The following is an 11968-nucleotide window of genomic DNA, read 5'->3' as shown; positions in this document are numbered from 1 at the left end:
CTAAGAAGCACAGATACAAAATTTGCATTTCTAGTACAATTCTTTAAAACCATCTGTTTAAAAAAATGCTGTTGGAAATGCAGATAATCAGAAAACATGTTTGCACACAAAAGATTATACAAGTGTCTAGAACAGGTCTGGAGAAAGTGCAGGGATATTAAGATTTTATTCTTTCCCGAGCCAGGAGCTCGGATGACACTGTACAAAGCACTAGTGGTGCTAGTGGATTTGGACTAGGGGTTAGAACTCTGCATGTATGTGTTGCTATAATTTGATGAAGATATATTTTCAGTTTGTATTAAAGTCACTGACGTGAAGCTTAAGAGTTTTTGTGATCAAATGATGTGTATGTGGAAACAGAAACAAGGCATTCTATGAAATGGGTATGAGGAAATTGATACAGAGGTCCTTGAGATACTGTAAAAGGAAAGCAAATACATGAGTTACAGGAGTCGCAGACCAGCCTCTGCAAAGAAGGGAATAAAGTCAACATCACACCTATAAAATGTCTTACCAAGAAACAGTCGTATTCTGCAGAAATGTATTAGCATGTTTTTAATTTGTAATCAAATTGCAAGGTGAGAATTTCCCTCTAGGGTATAGCAAAGAAAAAAAAAAAAAAAGATACAAACATTAGCAAATCCCCAGTAATTGTGCTAATACATAACTGTCAGTTACAAGGCATCTTTACCAGAAGGCAGGTTACAAAGCGTTCACATTCAGGTTGTTTAATTAGAACAAGTGATGGTTACAATAATTAGAATAATATTATTTTCCATGGGTGCTTGAATGAGTTCCCTGCTGATCTCTCACGGCTGCATCAACTCCTAGGAACCGGGAATAAAAATACAGGCTCTCCAGCTCCAAATGCTCAGTTTCTTAAAACCAGGGTATACCAAGTCTTACCTTTCTCTAGTTATGGGACTTGCAGTCCCCAGCGAACATGACAAGAGCAAATATGATGAGTCAATCAGTCAACACACAAAATAGAGCTACAGTCAGGAAAAGAAACAAACAGAACACGCCTGGCTGCTTTGGGATTAAAAGCATGTTCTTTCCTCCTACTGACCCATCCACTTACTCTCCCTCCCACCCAGACCCACATGATGCTGTGACGCGAGGACACGTATACGTGCTTATGTTTCTGCTTCCACAGTTTCATTATGTTACAGGACCTGTAGGCACATAAAAAGGCACCAGACAACTTTCAGGTATAATGGAATTGACAGCAAGCTGGAGAATAGAAGCCACACACACAACAGGAACAGAAGTTTTCAAGCTGTCAGAGGCACGGTGAAGGTCACTGTACCATACAGGAGTTTCTTTCATCCTCAGACAAGCAATCAAGTATGCTTTCCTGAAAAATCCTTAGAACACTGTTTCCCAAGTGTATTTGGAAATGCTCAACAGATGAAGGGGTGACATTTTTAACTCCCAAACTTGCTGTCTTCATTGTATGTAAAATCACTTCTGTGAGACGCCCAAGGTGTCCCAGTTATGTCACTCAGAATGAGTACTCATCTTTGAGTAAGGTGAACTCAAAATCTTAACATGTAAGATAAAGAGGTAAAGAATACTGCTACAAGATGTAGCCAGGAGTGAGTCACTAAGGCTAAAGATATTGTAGTGGAAACCAGAGTAATGTTCAAATTCACAGGGTCTGAAAAGAAACACAAATTATGACCAATCTCACTGTCTGCTCTTTCAATTAGATACAGTTGTTTCCTCTGTGATAGGTTATAGGAAAAAATTGGAGTTCAGCTAGCCAAAAACACTGACAGCAACAGAAAACTCAGACTCTGTGTTACATGAGCCTGCCTGATCTGCACAGAAACAGAGGTCCTTGAGAAAATGGAGCTTTTTATTTACTCCCAAGGAAATGATGATAGTCAGGACAAAGCTGGAAAGTGCAGCAAAGAAGGAGAAGGGCACCAGGAACAGTGTCTGTAAAGGCTGATTTAGTTTCCCATAGTTGGCATAACCACAGCAGGCTTTGTAACGGTGGCATCTTCCTCTTTCCATTGAGAAATTATAGTCTTCAGCTGTGTGTAGAACTGCACTCCCTGGAAGAAAGGAGAGCCAAAAGGGTCAGATGTTTGGCCTTATGAATTCTTGAGGTGTATCAAGCAGTTTTTTGCTGTGTCTACAGAGGGCTGAGTTTTCCTCTGTTGGAACAATTCCTGTCAGCCTGTTCTTTTTACCAGTTCCCCAAAGATTCTGCTTCTGTAAGCTTGCTACTTAGTTCTTCCCTCCTTCTCAAATATCTTAAAGACAGTCTTGCTCCTTTATACTAAAGGGAAAAAACGAAAGGAATTGGCTATTCTAACGTGCATTATGCCAGCTGTGATCACTGGCTGGTATTCAGTTTCCTGGTTGAGACAACTTCAAAGTTTCCTTATTAAAGAAGTCTGACAATTGTCTTTCCATTGCCATTTATAATGTGATTTATCACAGTTCAACCCAACAGAGTACTCTGAATTACCTGCTTGCCATAGAAATTGGTATCTCCTCTGAAAGAAGCTCGAGAGCCGGTGAAAGAGAACATGGGCAGAGGTACAGGAATTGGAACATTGACACCCACCTAAACCAAAGGGAAGTTGCCATATTAATCCCAAGAAGTAGTGGATTGCAGAACACTCTCCAAACGCTAATACATTTTGTTCCTTTAAATCCAAGGCTGGGTACTGTTGGCTGAGTGATTAGTCACTACAGCTGGACGGCTACCCACTGTAAATGGTGAGTACTAATAGCAACAATTCCAGCCTGAACATACCTGACCCACATCTACTAAGTGAGAATATTTGCGAGCTGTGGCTCCGTTGGTGGTGAAGATTGCAGTTCCATTTCCATAGGGGTTATTGTTCACCATCTCAATGGCATCATCCAAAGTGTCTGCTTCCAGAACCACTAATACGGGCCCAAAGATTTCCTCCTTGTAGCAAGTCATGTTTGGCTGCCAAGACAAAGAGCAGAAAAAACAGCTTGCATATAGGATATAATAAACATGATATAACAAAAATATCCTAGGAAATAGGATATAATAAACACAGATGCTGATAACGCTCGGGATATTCCTAGGATCACTCATCATACAGCATTGCCACAGGCCACCCTTCAGTCCTCCTTGCCTGTTCACCATTTCCCATGCCCTGCCCTCTACCTAGTCCACTAAAGAAGGTTCCACTTTTCACCTCCAGAGTGCTTTCTGCTTTTACTGCCTCCCTAATCTCATTTACAGGTCTACTCTGACCAACCGGATTAAGACCGGGATTAATTCAGGATAGTTTACTTCAGTTCTTGCTGGCAAAGTGACTAGAACCTGCTATCCTCTCCAACTCAGTGTCCAGGATTGATGTCTGATAATTAGCAACATCTGACAAATACAAAAACACCAGTTGCAGAGTACTTTAATCACTAATAGCTAATACAGCAAACTACAAAACATTCATTTGCCACGTTGTAAGTTTGACGTGGCTTACCATAGTACTAACCACTGGATAAGAAAACTAAGGAACACAAAATCTCAGTGAAACTTTCACTTTTGAATACCTAACAATATTTGTGACACAACACTGGAAACTGAAGTATTTTAAGATGTTTAATGAAAACAAGGCAAGAAAATTCTGAGATAGATCAAAAGCCTGAATTATAAAAGAGCATAAAATTAATAAAATCCTAAGGATACGAAGTACAATAGCAGAATTATCAAGATTGGTTTGCTATAATGGAATCACTCACCAAAAATAACTGAATACTCAAATAATAAGGAATCATACCAGCTAATTGCATAAACATAAAAGAATGAATTTAGGTATGAAAACTCACGTGGATTTGTACCTGGTAAAGAATATTCCCTCACAGTAGTGTCCATCTCTTGCACACCATATGTTAAATTGAGAGGTGGACTCAACAAACGTGTGAATATATTCAACAACAAAGAGATTTTGTACCTTATATTATTCTCGTGAAGATTTTCACAAACTTTTGTTTCTGCAAGTCCTTAAATTGCAAACTGCAGGAATGTATAATGGAGGAAGGAAAATTCCAACTTTGGCTTTTCATCACACTCTTCCTTAAGCATCTCCTTAAGGCCATTACTACAGATAGTACACTATACTCAATGGACATTTAGTTTAACACAGTACAAACTGCCCATATCTTCTTTTAATTGGCTGCATTCTGTTCAAGTTAAGATCATTAACTTCCTTTAGAGTATGTTGCACTGCTGCAAACTCTTCTGTCACCTCCACAACAGCGTTACAATGAGCACTTCACTGGAATTATGCAAGGGAAGGCTGAGCCATTCATGGGCTTTCTACCTGGTGAATATCGATTACTGACTGCGTTGGGTAACCCATTCTTCAAGCAATTCTGCAACATACAGCATTAAGCACTGGATTTGTTCATCTTACCTTGACCTTGGCAAGGATCGTTGGTCCAACAAAATTGCCATTTTCATAGCCCTTCACTTTGATATTCCGTCCATCCAGAAGAAGGCTGGCACCTTCTTTTACTCCTTTCTCAATCAGATGGCAAACCCGTTCCTTAGCTTGAGGACTGATTAGAGGCCCTAGGTCTGCTCCAGGCTGGTCTCCTGTGAAGAGGCAGAGACATCAAGTTTCTAACCCTGACAGCTTTCTCTTCATAGGCATCATGGAGATAACTACCCTGGCAGGAAAAATCTGAAAATCCTGATGTTTCTGAGACATGGAACAAGGATTTGAGACATTAATGAACAGGAGCGATAGCCTGCAACTCCCAGAATTAACAAATAAGAAAGATTAAGCATAATTTTAGGTCACCAAGCAGCCGAAATTCAACATCTGATTCTTCTCATAAACTTTTTCCCTTTGCAGGACTTTATTGAACGTAAACAAAAGGTAATTCACTTATTAACGGTCTAGTTTTTCCAAAGTACGTTTCCATTTTTCTGTTTTATTGCACGCTTACTATAAATTAGAAGGATCTCTAAGTGACATTGCTATATAAATGGTAGGTTTGAGAACACAGAACCTAACCTCAAAGCTCCAGTTAAAACAAGACCAATCCTGTAAACCTTGCATCACAGTCGCATTGCCAAGCCTTCCTACATATTCCTAACTCCAGCTCTAGGGCTGTGTTTCCCAATCCAGATAATCTGCTAGCTCCTACCCCCACACAGCAAACCTACGGTGCCAGTAGCTCCAAGGGACACACCGTTGTATGGCAGATATCACCTTAAAGGCCACAGTTGCATGGAAGTACCTCGTAAGAAATTATCATGGCCTGTACCTGCATTTACACGTAGATTTTTGGCTCGGTCCACAAGCTCTGGCAGCCATTTCTGAGCTTCTCCCACTAGAATCGCTGTAGACAGGGCCATGCAGCGTTGGCCGGCTGCTCCAAAAGCAGCTCCAACCAGCTGGTTCAGGGTGTTCTCTTTGTTGGCATCGGGCATCACCACACCATGGTTCTTGGCTCCCTGAAATATAACACACATACAGTCTCTCATTATTAACCACCCCAGCCCACCTCTTCTCTAGTTCTCTGGCAACTTGTTCATATAGTAGCTATGACTCTGCTACCAAGGGGCTGGCAAGAAGGGCAGCCTCCTCACTTAACTATCAGTAGCAAAGTCAGCTTCTGCTGCTGAGTGGCGTGGTCTCTCTTAACATTCACAGGAGACAGAGGCAGTCTATGTGCTGAAGTGTGCTCCATTCAGAGGCATTACCATGTTGGCCTGGACTCTCTTGCCATTCCGGGATCCTCTCTCATAGATGTACTCGCCAGCCTGATTAGATCCCACAAAGCTGATTGCTCTGATATCCGGATGGTCACAAATGAAATTCACAGCTTCAAATAGGAAATAATATATTATATACTGCGGTGCACAAATGCTTCCCTTTGTCCCCATCCCCACAGCGCTAAATCCATGTATCTTTCTTCTTACCAAAATCCCTGCCTCTGTGTTCCTACATCTGAATTCCCCTACTGTCTGTCCATGCATCTCTCCACTAACTTTTTAGTCCTGCCCCTGTGCTCATACACCCAGCTCTCTGCCATCTCTTCACGCTCTGGGCATCTCCCAAGGTGCCCAAGGGATGGTGAAGTGAAGCTACTGTGTGTCTGTTTGTGTCCTTGTGTTCCGAGGGTACTTGCGTGCTATGGAAAATACCACATTCGAAGCTAAAATACTGGCATCCACTCCATATTCAGTGAGGCATTTAATTCTTGTTTAGGCTTCCTTTTGGAATCATGATGATTTATCTACTGACTTCAGTTGGACCTTAGGTGGCTAAATAGAATTTGAGCACTTACATGCCTTGGGAACTCTGACCCCAGCCCCCAAAATTCTGTCCACTATATGTCCTGAAAGATTTGGTGCAAGATGGCAGCAAATCTCCCAGTCACCTTCCCTCCATCAAGAGGGGTGAAGCATCTGTCCAAACCTATCTAATAGCAGTAGAATCAGACTCTCCAACTTCTTTCATATCTCTACTGAACACACACCACACCACTTACACCCTCCAGCCATCTCCCAAGGGCTGTTATTACCTTCATGCTGTCCATGGATGATATTCAGGGTCCCATCGGGGGCACCAGCATCCTGAAACAGCTTGGCAAGGAACATGAGTGCTCCTGGTACACGCTCAGATGGTTTCATCAAGAAGGTGTTTCCACATACCATAGCCATGGGGAACATCCAAAGAGGAATCATGGCTGGGAAATTGAATGGTGCAATCCCAGCGCACACGCCGAGAGGCAGACGGTAGGTATAAGTGTCCATGTCTTTAGTGATGGAGGGCATGGTCTCTCCCAGTATGAGGGATGTCACGCTGCAAGCATGTTCAACCACCTCTGCAGCAGAAAGGGCAATATGCCACTGGATGATCTGTTAACAACCAGTCCCCAAACTCCCTTCTCACCACTGCCTTGACCTAAGTCTTTCTTCCAGCCTCCTTTCCCACAGCTTAAAACTCATTGTGCTCCAGAAAATACCTTTGCTCTGCCAATGAGCTCATTGTGAATGGATTCTCTTTTGAGTGTATTTTACGTCACTGCGATAGGAGCACAAACACAACAACCCCAGTAGAAGCAGCACAGGAATAGTGTCAGTGTACCACCTGGGCCTCACCCTTAGACATCTGAGCACAAGTGAGAAGTTCTTATCTCTTTATAGCAATTTGTAGTCACTTCTAGAAAAAGGAAGGATCTAACAACTTGGAAGTGATTTCAGGTAACTCAATCTAAGGGAACTTTCCAGGTTAGAGATACAATGGCCCCTTTTCTTTCAGAAGAAGGCTGTGAAGGGAGCCTCATGTACAGACTCCCAGAGCAATCAGTTGCTCAGGAAACCTCCTCCCTTCCTATAGGTTCTCAAAGACCCTTTTTTAACAGGGGAGCCAGCAGCTTACGGAGGCCTCGGAACACATCTCCCTCAGCATCAGCCAGGGTCTTCCCTTGCTCAAAGGTGATGAGTTTTGAAATTTCTTTCTGAAAATGGAAAAGATGAAGTTTATGAACATTAGAAAAGTGCCTGCCCATGCAACAGGGTGCAGAGATAAGAGAGTTTAACAGAGAGCTGAACATCACAATAAAGACTGAGTAGAACCTGGGAAAGCCTACACTGACTGATTTGCCCCTTGTATATAAGAAGCCAGTAAGGCACACAGGTGACATTTTAGAAAAGTCAACTGTGGTTGGCTTATATTCTAAAGCTTTCATGTGTCACACCACAGACACACAGAAAAAGCAGTATGGGGAATCCAAAGTCATAGTAACATTCTTGTCCCACTTGTCTTTGCCAAATGGCACATTCTCCATCAAGGCTGAAAGTTTCTCTCATGGTCTTTTGGTAAAGGAACCAATGCAGACTAATACTGCCTAAGAAGCACTCTCTTTGCTTGGAGAGTGCTTTGCTACACCTCTCAATGACAGCGTCTCAGTGGGCTCCTCAATCATAGCAATGATGCCTCATCAGTGGTGAGAACACAGTAAACCCTGAGCCTCTCAATTTAATTCCTAAAGTCAACTGGAATGCATTGAGCAACAGCCATCACACACAGCCGTGGTCTCTCACCAGATTGTCTTTGATGAGTTGTTGATAACGCAGGAATATTTGCTGGCGACTCAGAACAGATGTTTCTGACCAGTTCCAAAAAGCCTTCTTGCAAGAAGCCACAGCTGCCTCCATCTCACTGGCGGTGGCTTTTGGTACACGGCCAACCACTTCATTTGTGGCCTGAAGCAAAAAACAAACTGCATCAAAACTCAGCTTCTTCCAGCTGTCCCTGACAGCCATTCAACAGTCCTCTCACACCACACACCTAATACTCTTGTTCTACAAGGAGCTGTACTTCTGAGGGGAGAGCACCTTCCTTGGTGCACACAAAAGGTCTGGGCTACAACTGGAATAGTTCTGAAAACCTGCACTCTACATATCTCAAATGAAACACCCAGAAAGCTGCAAACACCGTGCCCGTTTCCAAGTTGGAGTTAAGTGACTTGTCTGTCTTGCAGCTTCTACAGAGTATAAGGCAAAGGTTTATGTGGACTATGGTCTTTTCCCTCTGCCTCATCTTGGCTCACTGCTGTCCTTCTTGTGCATTAAACGAGGCAAAGTTCTTTTGGAAAAAGCAGTCAGTGACTGTGCAATTGGCACTGCTGTTAGTTTACCTAGACCATTAGGCTAAAGTAAGATTTTTACATGTGACCTTAGTTCTACGGTACTTTAACTTTGAAAGCTTGTCTTTGCCAGTTGAACCTCCTTCTAACGCACTCTTAAAAATTAAGTCTGCTTTGGCATAACAAAAACATCAGGTACATCACTAAGGGAGAAACTACTCAAGAGAAAGAAAATTAAACATGAACATGGTTCACCACATAGAGACCAAATGAGCTCCATGAGCATGGCTTGGTGCTTTGATCACTTCCACAAAGCAAATCAAAATAGGGCTTTACAGAGAAAAGTTTGAGAAACTGCCGACCAAATGGGGTCAGAAGGGTCAGAATTCCGAGTGCAAGAATGGTGGAGGACTCAGACAAGTAAAAGTGCTACTAATCTAAAATTATTTTGCACTGCATAGCACCCAGCCTCTAAATTCACTGTGAATGTTGTGGCTCACAGATAGAAGCTCTCTGAAAGGAGAGAAGCTTCAGCCATCAGGATTTTTTACCTTGGTCTGAGAGTGAAATCAGCCTCTATCGGGACTTCACATTCAGCTGGCATCAAATCACAGCCGGTTGATTTCACATACAGGGTGAAAGGAACCGTTCAGAAATTTGACATACTGATCACAGAGCCTTTCTATGAGCAAAAAAAATGTAAGCGGGGTTTAAGCTTCCTTTCCGGAGATCAAGATTTTACTGCACAGGGGAGATAAAGGAGGTCATCACTTTCCTAAGACTGGCATTTCATGTGAAAAGGAAATTGAGAAGCAATTGCACAGTGCTAAATCCATCTTAAGCTCCAAGTCTAAGCCCTTCTCAAGAAATGTATGTGCTTTCCCCTTTTGCCAAACGCTTGAACAGAGGCAGAGATTCTTGTTGCACAGTGATCGCTACTCTATAAAGTGAGGCCATTTCACTTACCGGGTTGTGGATATCAATCCATTCAGTAGTTTTGGACTCAACAAACTTCCCATCAATGAAGAGTTTGGTTGTTGGCTGTGGAGGACAAAACACTGGCCAGTGAGAGATCTTTGTCTCAAGATGCCCAGTCACCAGTGTGCTTTATTACATGCAAGCCTTCATCATTTACTGCTATGGTGCCCATTGGAGAGCCTAGATCCAGTATTTATGGCAAGACCCAGCTAACTGCTTAGGCTGAAAAGTTTTCAAGCTCTCTGACCCATTTTTCTCTCACTTTACACCAAAATGGCCGAAATTATTTCTAAAAGCAGTTACAGCAAAAGTATATTGCCATGCTTATGTTCAGAACTATTTCAATCTACTCACCCAACGTTTTGCTAAACTAGAAAACCGAATTCATAAATGTTCAAAAGAAACAGTTAATAATTCACCTTGTGAGAAATCCATGTGCCCAGCGCACACTGTACTAAGTGTTTCCTTCCCAGCAAGCCACTAAGTAGGTTCATCTCTCCAGCTCACAGCTACAGGCATGAAACTGGACTTTCCCTCTTCCCTGCAACTAAGAGCAAGGAACCTGCACCTCCTGAGTTCACAGTGATTGTCCTGGCCAGCAGCGTGGAGAACAGAACTTCCCAACACGGATGCAAAGGAGAGAAAAGGAAAGTTTGGAATAAAGAGGCAAGTGTAGGGCTGAAGAAGAAGCTGGGATAGAAGCTGTAACTACCACTGGAAAAGCAACAAAACTGTAGCACGCAGGAAAACAGATCGGTATTTAGGGATATTGGTTGTTTAGCATAAATAAGTTTTAATTAGAATAAATTACTTAGGAATATAATATGGTGCAATTTGTGCTGTTTGCACAAATGTATCAGGGAGCAGCGTGAAGAAATTAGGATGTGGAATTATGAGAGGGAAATGAGGCTTGAGATTCTATCCAAAGTGCAATGAAGGGAGGGAGATGGGACGGCTGGACAAGTGAGGACAGTGAAAAAGTGAAGAGCAGTGAGAGTTGGGACAAGCTGAGAAAGCAGGACCAGGGTGAGGAGTGTGAAGTAAGACCGTTAATGGAAAAGCAAGACCTATTGATCTGGGAGGTAACACCAGGACTGAGTCAAAAAAAATATGGTTGCAGGTGATTATGTAGCTGGAATTACACTTGGGAAAGAAGAGGCAGAAGTCTGTGCCTACAAAAACACAATCCTCTCTAGAACCTGGAAGGAAGCACAAGAAATCTGAGTCCCTAGTCTTCTGATTGACAGAAAAGGTCTTCTAGTGCTGGTCTGAAGAATGACAAACTCCTACTGCTATCAGTCACTCCATTAGCCCAGGTGCCACGTATCTGCTGTGGACCTACAAGCTCTAGAGTTTTATGACCCACGTGGACTTCAGTGCAATGGAATTTATGTTTTTTACAAACTGCTTAAAAGGGATATCTAGAAAAACACACATACAAAGAAAAGGCATTTTAAGGAAGCCAGGAAAGGCTGAATTAAGAGTGAATGTACTTTTTCTGTAAGATCACCACCTTTTTTCTGCTGAGAACGAGCCCGCTGTGGGAACAAGGGCTGTTGTAAAGCAGGGTATTTGGAGAATTATGATTTAGCTGTTCCGAAGCTGGAGAGTGTGCTGCCATGCATACCGGGAGAAAAAAAGGCACCGTAACAGTTAAAGTTGTTCGATACTGCCCAGAGGAAATCAGATCCTCTCCCTGACATAAATAGACGTGGCCAGTCCACACAGCTTGAAACAATCTTGTTTTTTTTCATGAGTTATCATTAGTTATATATATTCTATATTGATTGTTGCCGGTGTCACTGAAGAGGGGTTCCAGAGGCCGGTGTCCGTTTGGCACGGCCTGTGCTGCCCCCGGCACACGGAGCACACAGACCCGGGGAGACTCACTGCTCCGAGGCATCGCCCTTGGGGGCACCTGCTGGGCCGGTGGGGGGGTCCCCGGGACGGAGGGACCCGCCCGGCCTCAAACCATCTGACATTGAACTTGTTTTCTCTCCCCTCCGGTGGCGCGGCGTGGGGGGGGGGGACGGGACGGGACTCTCCGCGCCCGCTACCGAGTGTTTGTTCCAGAAATACCGACCCGGAGCCCCGGGGAGGGCTGCCGGGCTGTGCCGGGAGGGCAGAAAACACCTTATAAGAGCAGACCTCAGGGAACCCTCCGGCCGGCGGCGGCGCCCGGGGCTTTCCCGCGGCCTCCCCCCCCGCCCCTCCCCGCCGCGGCCTCCCCCACTCCGCGGGACGGGCACTCACCACCGAGGAAGAGGAGAAGGAGGCGGCGGCCGAGGCGATCCAGGGGGCACCGTCTCTCCGCACCAGCTGGATGGAAGGGGAAGCACAGACCAGCCCGGTTCCGCGGGGCTCCCGACCGCCCCCTCCCCTCCGC

At 43.9% G+C, this 11968-nt stretch overlaps 1 protein-coding gene across 1 annotated transcript; it reads right to left on the bottom strand.

The window, feature by feature from the left end:
* Window positions 1-540: 540 nt before the first annotated feature.
* ALDH6A1 (aldehyde dehydrogenase 6 family member A1) lies at window positions 541-11958 on the bottom strand. Its single transcript, XM_014941705.1, has 11 exons — window positions 11836-11958; window positions 9571-9645; window positions 8060-8221; window positions 7395-7473; window positions 6535-6837; window positions 5711-5832; window positions 5272-5461; window positions 4413-4594; window positions 2774-2953; window positions 2483-2581; window positions 541-2063 (listed from the first exon to the last, which is right to left on the bottom strand). The coding sequence occupies exons 3-11, from the start codon at window positions 8171-8173 to the stop codon at window positions 1959-1961; spliced, it is 1374 nt and encodes a 457-aa protein (XP_014797191.1). The 5' UTR covers window positions 8174-8221; window positions 9571-9645; window positions 11836-11958; the 3' UTR covers window positions 541-1958.
* Between the last annotated feature and the right edge of the window lie 10 nt (window positions 11959-11968).

Source organism: Calidris pugnax, unplaced genomic scaffold, assembly GCF_001431845.1.
Source record: "Calidris pugnax isolate Ruff unplaced genomic scaffold, ASM143184v1 scaffold56, whole genome shotgun sequence".
Taxonomy (NCBI): Eukaryota; Metazoa; Chordata; class Aves; order Charadriiformes; family Scolopacidae; genus Calidris; species Calidris pugnax.
The sequence above is the reverse complement of the archived record's forward strand: the minus strand, read 5'-3'. Positions and strand labels throughout refer to the sequence as shown.